Source organism: Vespa mandarinia, chromosome 22 (assembly GCF_050613455.1).
Source record: "Vespa mandarinia isolate Hongniang chromosome 22, ASM5061345v1, whole genome shotgun sequence".
In the NCBI taxonomy this organism is placed as follows: domain Eukaryota; kingdom Metazoa; phylum Arthropoda; class Insecta; order Hymenoptera; family Vespidae; genus Vespa; species Vespa mandarinia.
The window spans coordinates 1,710,001-1,720,000 of NC_140831.1; the positions used below are offsets into that span (position 1 = coordinate 1,710,001).

The following is a 10,000-nucleotide window of genomic DNA, read 5'->3' on the forward strand; positions in this document are numbered from 1 at the left end:
AACGAGATAACACGTAAATGCGATATATATATATATATATATATATATGTATATATATATATAATTTTTTCTTTTTTTGTTTTTTTTATTATAATACGAGATTTATATGGAAGCACTACCGGATTCTATTGTCGTGTCGTGCTTCTTCCTTCTCTCAAGATTCCTTAATGTTCGTTGTACAAACTGCAGCAACGCCGCAGCGACGACTGCCGGCGATCACCAACCAGCCCTATACACTAACACCCCCTTCTCCCACCATAGATTGCTAGCAACCAACGTTGAAACGAAATTTCCCATTGAATTTGAATTACGCGCTGTTTTTATACTACGATGCTTAAAAGGCGCGTAAACAGCGCCACTTTTCAAAATCCATTCGAATTTAATTTCGATTAACTTTTTATTTATTAGTTTTTTATTTGTTTATTTCTTTTTTTTCTTTTATTTTTTTTCTTTTTTTTTTTCTTTTTTTTTTTTTCCTAATACGTTTAATCGTACGATCGTTTATTGAATTTTGCAACATTATTTCTTTAACATTTGAAAAGTAATAATTTTCTAACATATTAGTTAAATCAATTCTAATGAAGTGTTATATATATATATATATATATATATATATATATATATATATATTTACATAAACATATACATAATTTTAATTATTAAATTACAATTGAAATTATCAAACGCTTTTTTCTTTTTTTCTTTTTTTTTTTTTTTTTTTTTCAACGAGGAACATAAATCTATTTTCAATGTATCAATAAATATTTGTGATTAATTCAATATTGTTTAAAATCTTTCATAGACGCTGTTAATTTCATCAATGCTTTTTGCATTTCTCTTCTTTGATTATCATTTTTAAAGCTGTTCCACATTTTTTCCAACTTCTTCTGCTGGTACGTCTAATAGAGATACAACAATAATATTTGAATTTGTTTTAAACATCACTTCACATTATTTCACATTGTATCGTATAATAAATATAAAACTTACTCTTACAAAAATAAAACAATGTTTTATAGTTGCACTAACATAAATAATATTTATTGTTACAGCTCGACCATCGACATCGCTTATCAATGGTATCGAATTTAATATAAATTTATGCGGTCCATGTCTACTTTTAATAAGTGCTATTCTTGTTTGTGCGTTACAATATTTTGCTGCAACAACAAGTGAATGATCTTACATATGAATAATTATATGTAACATTGATTATTATATAAATTACCTTGAAATCCAGCTTTTATTGCAGCCGATCCAAAATCTCCATATAACTGTTGTACTTTTTCCTGAATAGCATTCTGTAATGCCGTTGACTTCAACGTTAATGCTTTGTCATTTTCAATTTTAGGTACTATTTCAACTGCGATATATCTATAATGTACAAAAATATTGATATTATATAATGATAAATCATATGTTGTTTCATGAATAAAGTATTATATGTGAACGTTTATTTATATTAAATACTTAACCTACATAAATGTACTTAACCTATAAATTACATTTATTTACCTGTTTTTAAAACGAACCATTATAAATGTCATATATTTTATATCTTTAAAATATAATGGATAAATCACATATATTATACCATTTATTAAATATAATAATCAATTATATTTATATTTTTACACTTAGTTATAAATATGAGAAACTTGAATTCATTATCTTGGTCTATCAAGTTGTTTAATGGTTAGGTCAATAATAGACGCACATGCTTACTGCACACGTGGCTTTCTTGAAAAACGTACGATAGTGAAAGCCATTATAATTAATAACATTGTATCTGTATAATTATTTTTACGTTTATAATACATTTATGTAAAAGTTTTCTTATAAATAACATTTTATTTTCAAATGTTATTAATAAATTATTAAGTACAGAAATTAACGAAAGGAATAATCCATAACAACGTTGCATAAAAAGATGATGTTATTGAGAGTCAAGGTAACATGTAGAGAATGTCAATTTTTTATACAGTGATGCATAGCAGTTTACTACGTAAACGTCACTCATATCTTATCTTGAAAGTAAGTAAATTACATATAATATATCTTAAAACAAACCTAAGTCACAGTAAATCTTACTTTGATAAGATGTGTATAAAAATGTAAATGATGTTGCATTTAATAATTCAAATATATATTTGTAATATTGTATGATCTTTAATGGTATTAATTATTTATTGAACTTTTTGTTGAATTAAAATAAAAAAATATTTCATCTATGTCAATTAATATTTTTATAATGATTCATTATATTATGATTTAATTTTTAATTGTATAACTTCCTATATTATGTTTTGCTAAGGTCAACATTATCTCAGGGTCATATGACATTAAAATCTAAATACATGATTAGAGCATGCTTCTTTCAACTGATAACCATATAAGTTATTGCTTAAAATTCATAATGATTCTTCTCTGTACAGAATATTCAGTTGGCTTTTATTAATGAACAATACAATATTCTTAAGTACAGAAATTTGAGGAAGTAAAATCATGAACTATTTTGTGGGCGTTGATGTAGGAACCGGAAGTGCAAGAGCTGCATTAGTTTCTTTAAATGGCAAAATTATAAAAGTTGCAGTATGCCCTCTTGAGATTTTTAATCCTGTGAAAGATTTTTATGAACAATCTTCTGATAATATTTGGAGTGCTGTCTGTAAAGTAGTAAAGGTAAGTGATTGCTATTAATAATTTTAAATTAGTATATTTTTAAATAGTACTCTTTGTTTTTATCTTATTTATTTTTTTTTTTAGACAGTTACAGAAGGCACTTCAATTAATAATATTAAAGGTATTGGATTTGATGCTACTTGTTCTTTAGTAGCCATAGACAAAAATGGATTACCAGTCAGCGTTAGTCCATCAGGTAAAAAAATAATTAGACAATTAAACAAATGAACATTTATAAATGACATTTTTTACTCATAAATAATATTTCTAGGAAAAGATAAACAAAATGTTATACTTTGGATGGATCATAGAGCTCAAAAAGAAGCAGATTTTATTAATTGTCTTAGACATGATATACTTTGTTACGTAGGTGGGAAAGTTTCTTTAGAAATGCAAACTCCTAAAATGCTTTGGCTTAAAAATAATTTACCATTGTCTTGGAATCGCGCGGCATTACTTTTTGATCTTCCAGATTTTCTTACTTGGAAAGCAACTGGTTCTGAATCGAGGTAATGATATTTTGTTTTTCTTTTTTTTTCTTTTTTTGTTAATTAAAATATTATAAAAATTCTTACGTGTGCGTGCATGTTTTTTTTTTCTTTATATTTATAGATCTTTGTGTTCTTTGGTTTGTAAATGGAATTATTATGCTGAACCAGGTGTAAATGGTTGGAAGGAAGACTTTTTTAATCAAATTGGTTTACAAGATCTTAAAGAAAATAATTGGAGTAAATTAGGTATCAATAATCTCTCTGATATCTCATATAATATTATACTAAATTCTTATGTCATGCTATAAAATAAATGAAAGTATTATTTTTCTAAAGGTAATAAGGTAAAAGCACCTGGAGAACCGGTTGGTCAAGGATTATCTGCAAAAGCAGCATTAGAATTAGGACTTTTAAAGGGAACAGCAGTGGGTACTTCCCTTATTGACGCACATGCTGGTGGACTTGGTATGATAGGTTGTACAGTTCCTGGCATATCTAATAAATTATCTAGCCGATTGGGTATGTAAAATATTAAATAAAATAAATTCAATATGTATTTATATATTTTGAAGATGGACAAAATTTTATTACAAAATTGCAGCACTTATATGCGGTACATCAACATGTCACATGGCTGTAAATGAAAATAAAATATTTATTAATGGTATTTGGGGACCTTATTATAGTGCTATGATTCCTGGCTTATGGCTTCACGAAGGTGGTCAAAGTGCAACTGGAAAATTACTTGACCATGTGATTGATACACATCCTGCTACTCCTAAGATCCTTAAATCTTTAGAAAATAATATGTAATTTTCAAAGCATTAATGTTTAATATGACAGTATGTACTGTATACATATTATATACGGATATAGTAATAACATTATTTATTTCAGGCACATTCAACAATATTTATCTGGATTGTTGCAAACTATAGCAAATAAAAAGAATATAAAAAATGTATCCTATTTAACAAAATATGTTCATGTTTGGCCCGATTTCCATGGAAATCGTTCTCCTCTTGCTGATCCAACGCTCAAAGGAATGGTAAATAACTAATGAATAATTAAAATTTATATTATAATTTAATAATACGTATAATTTCTTTTAATTAAGGTTTCAGGTCTCTCCTTATCAGTGGATGAGGAAAACTTAGCAATATTATATCTAGCTACGATACAAGCATTGACGGTACAATGTAAAATTTTTATTTTACAAGCATATTTCATCTAATAATTGTATTTATATATACATATATTTTTTTCTCCTTTTTATTATTATTATTATTATTTCAGTATGGTACGAAATATATTTTGGAAACTTTAATAGCTGCTGGTTATGAAATTGAAAGTATATTAATTTGCGGTGGTCTTAGTCAAAATCCATTGTTTGTTCAAATTCAAGCCGATGTTTTGGCTTTACCTGTACTTTGCCCTATAGAAAAGGAATCAGTTTTGATAGGTGCAGCTATTCTTGGATCATATGCCGCAAGGGAATTTGTTTCTATGAACGCTGCTATAAAGTCAATGGGAGGTGAAGCACAAGTTATACAACCACAAACTGAATGTTACAAGTAAGTATTATTTATTACTTATTATTTATTTTGATCTTGAATGTGGTTTTCTTTTTTTTTTTTTTCCAATTGCAAAACTTTTTTTTCATTGTAGATATCATTTACGAAAATACGAAGTTTTTAAAAGAATGGTCCAAGATCAGAGAGATTATGATAAATTTATGAATGAAGAAATAAATACCTGATCTGAATATTATCTATTAATTAGCATTTAATAATGCATAAAGTTATTGCTATTACAATGAAAACAAAAAAAAAAAGAAGATATTTTATATTACCTTTATATGTATTATGTGCAAATCTTTGTAGATCTTTTGTACTTATATGTAAAATAAAAAAAATATATATATGTGTATATATATATATATATATATAGAATACAATATATAGTTATATTTATTTTTATCACAAATTACATTTTGTAATATAAAGAATGTGTGCTTATCATGTGCTTAACAATTTTTAATACATTTCTATATACTTAACTTACTAATTTATATAGTAAAAAAAAAAAAAAACATAATCATAACAGTATTGCTACAAATTTCATCTTTGAAAAAAATATCAAAAGTCCCTTAATGAGAACATTTTATTTTAAAAATATCGAGTAGTAAGAATAGGCGTCTCTAATATCATTATACAAGTCTAAAAAACAATAGTAACGTACTTTGGTAAAATTCAGTGGAATCTTCATGCGTTACGTTTTCAGAAATCAAATGATTATTACTTGTTTAATATATAAATTGAAGAGGAATATTTTTGGTGAAAATTTAAATCTTTATTAAAATATAAAATGTGGAAATAAATATAGAATATGAAAAATCAATAGGAATATATGGAAGCAATAATTTCTTTTCTTTTTTTTTTTTTTTTTCTATCACAACAATAGTTCTTCATATAAGTTATTCCATTCATAACTTAATCTTAAAGAACTTATGATTTCTCATGGTTTTCTTTCATGATTAAGGAAAACTTATCCTGCTATCACGCATGTACAATTATATTTGTTATAATACTGGTAAAATGCTTTGGATATGATGCTACTTATGTTCACAAAAAAAGTATTATCTCAGATTCAATGTTTTTCTTTTTTTTTTTTTTTTCAATTACAAGAAAAATTGCCAATAATAATTTTTATCATTTCTTTTATATCAAAATATTTCATATGTCGATTGAAATGATACTTTGATACATTTAAATTCAAAATCTTTTAAGATATTCCCTTTTTACCAATACACATGAACATTAATAAAGAAAAGAAAAGAAAAAAAAAAAAAAAAAAAAAAAAAGAAAAAAAAAAGTATACATGAATTAAAACAAAAAAAAAAAAGCAATAATGTATTTCATATTATTGTATTAAAGTATCTGGAAATATTCCATTACCATCAACATCATCAGTCTTCTGATGGAATCTGTACAAATCATCAACTGTATCTATGATAATATGTTAAATCAAAATGATAAATATCATTGGAACATTACGTACATAAAAATACAATCTAAGACTTAATCAAAATAAAGATAATTTTTTTTTTTAATCTTGTATAATGATATATAGCTATAAGATGTCAACAATTGTTTTAAAGATACAATTTAATATACAAAATTCCAAAAATTAATTGGAAGACATGTAGCATATGTGTTTACCATGAATGATAGTAAATTTATACTATCCATAAGACAACATTTTATATAAAATATATCATTAATTTGCGAATAACCATCTCCACAAAAGTGTTAAAGTGCTGATAGAATATTTCAAAAACTTTTTTTTTTTTTATCTATCTTTTACGATTCAAAAAATTCTTTTGCTAATATTGTAAAAAGTTTTTCTTTTTAAATATTAACTCTCTTTATCCTATTCAGAAAATATTTTGTGCTATTTCTTTATAATCTGTATTAAAATCTATACAGACCGTAATATTTAAAAAACATTATTACCATATATTCTAAAAATGTTAACTTTTGATTATTCATCCAAAAATATTTACCTTCTGTATAACAGTAATATCCATATTATTAATAGTAAGGGAAATAACAATGATAATATAAAAGAATAAATTCAATAGAATTGATGAATGATTCAAATTCAAGAAAATCGAAAACATTCAGCTATATGATTTAACATGTATTGAAATGCCGTTGAAGGCGAAGAGCCAAATCTTTGTCTCCATAGATACCTTGATATTATATGCTGACCCAATGTATGGGTAGTTTCTTGAATTTCTTCACATATTTCTACTCCCGTTTGCCAAATAGTTTCTTAAAAAAAAAAGAAGAAGAAAAAAAAAAGGAAGGAAAAAAAAAGAAGAAAAAAAAAGGAGAAAACAGAAAGAAAAAAAGAACAAATAGACGATGTGATAAATAAATTTGCAGTGAAATACATGGGGAAGAAAAAAAAAAAAAGAAAAAAAAAAGAAAAAGAAAAAAATTATAAGAAAAGAATTTACCTAAATTCTCAAGAAGTTTACCCTTTCCTGGGGGATCAAATTTTTGTAATTGTTCAACGCTAATAACTTTATATTGCTTTAATTCTAATAATGATTCATAGCTACAGCAACGAGCTTTATTATTAGCTATAATATAACTTCCAGGTACTGTGTGCCGTGTTATTTCTTTCAAGGCCTCATCGACCATACTACATTTACTAACATCCTTTTTTATATTATCCATTTTGATTGGCTGAAAATGTAATATTGATGTATGAGGAAAAAAAAAGAAAAGAAAAAAGAAAGAAATGTAAAAATGCATTTAACATTAACTCTTTTACCTCTGGAATTGCTTCTATCATATGTAACCACATACGGGGTGGCAAAGTATTTGCTTCTGCTATACACACTATAGTATGAGAATTATTGTTACGTTTTTTATTAGTACTTGTATCTATATAATTTCTAGTCATACAACCCCCTGGGAATTCATCAACGATTACTATTGTACTCTTATCCCCTAGAATCCAATCTTCTGGATGGCTCATTACATACGTTTCTGAAACTTCGTCGCATCTTTCATAGACTTTCTTAACTATATGAGTTTTAATATCTGAAAATATATTGTAACAATTCTTAATATACTTTTTTTTTATTAAAGATATTTGACATTAAAAAATTGTAAACATTATTAAAACTATTAACCAAGATAAGAGGCAGCATCCTCATATGAAATCTTTTGACACCATCCTAATATCAATTGAAGGCACAATTTTAAATCACATTTTATCCCTAAAAAGAAGGACTTCTCTCTGATAGATTGTTTTTTAGTACAATCAGGACAAGTCCAATTATATTTATCAACTATCCTGGCAGGATTCCAAACCAAACTTCTTCCTTTACAATCCAAATGAGGACAATTTGAGACGGTACGAATTAAGCTCATTTCTTTTAACCAACCACATAACTCTCCTTCGTGACCTTGTTGTAACATTGGACGTACTACAACATCAAAATATCCTCCTTGATCCCCAAAATGGTCCGAACAGTCTCTGTTATATATAAATAAATTATTAATATCAAACAATGATATATACACATATATACAAATATAAAGATGAACTTTTAAATATATTTTAAATTTCACAAGTATTAAAATGAAAAAATTTTTGATTTCAAATATCTTAAACCATTACTATCATTATTATCATCATTACTATTATTATTATTATTATTTTTATCATTATTATTATTAAACATATTATTTATCAACAAATAAATCAATTTTATAAACTTAATATTATAAATCAGTGTTATATATGTTTATAATCTTCAAATACAAAATTTTTCTATATCATTCTACTATATATTTGTATGTTATAAGCTATTTGAAGTTAGGGAGAATACAAGAGGGTGAAAAAAATCAATACAGAAGTCATTCTTAATCAAGGTCCATGAATTTCATTCATAATGCTATTACTCTATGCTAATGAACTTTACTAATTTATCATATTATGTAAACGTGATCGTGAAGGAGAAAAAGGGAGAGAGAAAGAGAAAGAGAGAGAGAGAGAGAAAGAGAGGAAGTATGAGAGAAAGACAGAGAGAGAAAGAGAGAGTAAGAGAAAAATCATTAAAATACAAAGTGTATGTAAACAAATGCAGCTTGTCACGCACCGCATGCAACAAGTATCGTTGGAACAATCTAAAGCTTTTAATCTCTATATAGTTACCTTGCTGTTTTCACTTTCGCATTTTTCATCTTTCACATTCGCTCTTATATTATGTACTCGTAACTATACAAAAATACACCGAATTTAATTTAACATAATATATAAACAAAGTGAAAAACGTAAGGAGATAGAGAAAAAGAGAGAAAAAAAAAGATAGATAGAGAGAGAGAGAGAGAGATAGAGATAGATAGATAGAGAAAGAGAGAGACAGAGAGATAGAGAAAAAAAAAGAAAAAACGGAAAAAAAAACAATCAAAACCACTACTGTCTAGTTGGGACAGAAGGGATTTCTACTAACTCCAACTACAGCGTTATTCAACTACCATCCGATCTATGCGCCGTCTGGTGTTACTTTTAACAATTATACTCGATTGTTTTCATCGATTGATTGCATAATCGATCGATAAAACTATATATACGAGAGAAATAATATAATATGTAATGATTTCAATTAATCATAAAACACGTCACAGTATTTTTTTTTATTATAAACGTTTTGTTTACGTTTTAAGATACGAGGAAAAAATTTCTTCTTGATATATGTTTTATCGTTCGTCCATGTATCCAGCATTCTTTCTCGATGACAGAAAATTAATTATAATAGATATGTAATATATATACTTCGATGATATACGCGAGGTGACGATAATACGCATGCGTGTTCAAAATACTCAATTACTTCGACGTAACCAATCAGCGTTCTTTCGAATTTGTACGTACTGAATAGCTAATAATGAAGCTTTGTCGTCCTATTAATTACAGATGATTATGGGAAAATCAACTTTCTATTTCGAATTTTTAGGTAATTTTTACGATATCACTTTTTTAGTCTATTAACGATGCTCCAATAAATAATTTTCTATTAAAATGATATGTCAAATTGTACTTTTGTCAATGGTAAAGTAAATTCCAGATTTATCATTAGTCGGTACGAAAGAAAATCTATTTATCCTCAGTCGATAATCAAATATATTAGACGCATTTTCTTTCGAAAGAATTGCGAATAATCATTTCATCCTTTTTATTTTGATTCCAGTCGACGTATAAATATGTTTGTAAAAATGTAAAATGTAAAAAAAATGTAAAAACAT

At 26.1% G+C, this 10,000-nt stretch overlaps 4 protein-coding genes across 12 annotated transcripts in view; 1 reads left to right on the forward strand and 3 right to left on the reverse strand.

Moving 5' to 3' along the window:
* Window positions 1-235, reverse strand: part of corn (microtubule-binding protein cornetto) — a 31,281-nt gene extending 31,046 nt beyond the window's left edge. Inside the window, exon 1 of one of the 4 annotated variants that reach the window (XM_085663496.1) lies at window positions 120-191. The gene's annotated coding sequence lies outside the window, so the exon portion shown is untranslated. Of the gene's footprint in view, window positions 65-119 lie in introns of those variants that run through there. The other 3 variants (XM_085663495.1, XM_085663494.1, XM_085663493.1) reach the window with 3 other exon arrangements.
* Window positions 236-705: 470 nt separating this feature from the next.
* Window positions 706-1,719, reverse strand: Pop5 (POP5 ribonuclease P/MRP subunit). Its single transcript, XM_035868361.2, has 4 exons — window positions 1,516-1,719; window positions 1,229-1,374; window positions 991-1,160; window positions 706-899 (listed from the first exon to the last, which is right to left on the reverse strand). Exons 1-4 carry the CDS (start codon window positions 1,545-1,547, stop codon window positions 777-779), a joined length of 471 nt encoding a protein of 156 aa, XP_035724254.1. The 5' UTR covers window positions 1,548-1,719; the 3' UTR covers window positions 706-776.
* Window positions 1,720-1,896: 177 nt separating this feature from the next.
* LOC118442583 (FGGY carbohydrate kinase domain-containing protein) lies at window positions 1,897-5,029 on the forward strand. 3 transcript variants are annotated; one of them, XM_035868358.2, is made up of 11 exons: window positions 1,897-2,034; window positions 2,436-2,682; window positions 2,767-2,878; window positions 2,954-3,191; window positions 3,295-3,419; window positions 3,510-3,692; window positions 3,775-3,982; window positions 4,071-4,221; window positions 4,291-4,365; window positions 4,470-4,747; window positions 4,842-5,028. In XM_035868358.2, exons 2-11 carry the CDS (start codon window positions 2,506-2,508, stop codon window positions 4,930-4,932), a joined length of 1,638 nt encoding a protein of 545 aa, XP_035724251.2. In that variant the 5' UTR covers window positions 1,897-2,034; window positions 2,436-2,505; the 3' UTR covers window positions 4,933-5,028. The 3 variants fall into 3 exon arrangements, with proteins under 3 accessions (XP_035724251.2, XP_035724252.2, XP_085519664.1); XM_035868359.2 differs by lacking the exon at window positions 4,842-5,028 and having other exon boundaries at window positions 4,291-4,372; window positions 4,470-4,658; XM_085663538.1 differs by lacking the exon at window positions 1,897-2,034 and having other exon boundaries at window positions 2,478-2,682; window positions 4,842-5,029.
* A 799-nt stretch (window positions 5,030-5,828) lies between these two features.
* Window positions 5,829-9,549, reverse strand: LOC118442857 (uncharacterized). 4 transcript variants are annotated; one of them, XM_085663447.1, is made up of 6 exons: window positions 9,531-9,549; window positions 8,910-8,972; window positions 7,882-8,228; window positions 7,518-7,789; window positions 7,198-7,429; window positions 5,829-7,009 (listed from the first exon to the last, which is right to left on the reverse strand). In XM_085663447.1, exons 2-6 carry the CDS (start codon window positions 8,936-8,938, stop codon window positions 6,837-6,839), a joined length of 1,053 nt encoding a protein of 350 aa, XP_085519573.1. In that variant the 5' UTR covers window positions 8,939-8,972; window positions 9,531-9,549; the 3' UTR covers window positions 5,829-6,836. The 4 variants fall into 4 exon arrangements, with proteins under 4 accessions (XP_085519573.1, XP_085519572.1, XP_085519571.1 ...); XM_085663446.1 differs by lacking the exon at window positions 9,531-9,549 and adding an exon at window positions 9,414-9,432; XM_085663445.1 differs by lacking the exon at window positions 9,531-9,549 and adding an exon at window positions 9,208-9,325.
* Window positions 9,550-10,000: the final 451 nt, after the last annotated feature.

What these genes read in the sequence shown, in the direction of transcription:
- Pop5 (XM_035868361.2), bottom strand. Translation starts at nt 1,547, where the DNA reads ATGACATTTATAATGGTTCGTTTTAAAAACAG. An exon ending in AATAAAAGCTGGATTTCAAG is followed by an intron (nt 1,161 to 1,228) that starts GTAATTTATATA and finishes TTGTTGTTGCAG; the next exon opens with CAAAATATTGTAACGCACAA. An exon ending in ATTGTTTTATTTTTGTAAGA is followed by an intron (nt 900 to 990) that starts GTAAGTTTTATA and finishes TATCTCTATTAG; the next exon opens with ACGTACCAGCAGAAGAAGTT.
- LOC118442583 (XM_035868358.2), top strand. Translation starts at nt 2,506, where the DNA reads ATGAACTATTTTGTGGGCGTTGATGTAGGAACCGGAAGTGCAAGAGCT. An exon ending in AGTCAGCGTTAGTCCATCAG is followed by an intron (nt 2,879 to 2,953) that starts GTAAAAAAATAA and finishes TAATATTTCTAG; the next exon opens with GAAAAGATAAACAAAATGTT. An exon ending in CTACGATACAAGCATTGACG is followed by an intron (nt 4,366 to 4,469) that starts GTACAATGTAAA and finishes TTATTATTTCAG; the next exon opens with TATGGTACGAAATATATTTT.
- LOC118442857 (XM_085663447.1), bottom strand. Translation starts at nt 8,938, where the DNA reads ATGAAAAATGCGAAAGTGAAAACAGCAAG. An exon ending in GCGAAAGTGAAAACAGCAAG is followed by an intron (nt 8,229 to 8,909) that starts GTAACTATATAG and finishes TATATATAACAG; the next exon opens with AGACTGTTCGGACCATTTTG. An exon ending in TGATAGAAGCAATTCCAGAG is followed by an intron (nt 7,430 to 7,517) that starts GTAAAAGAGTTA and finishes TTACATTTTCAG; the next exon opens with CCAATCAAAATGGATAATAT.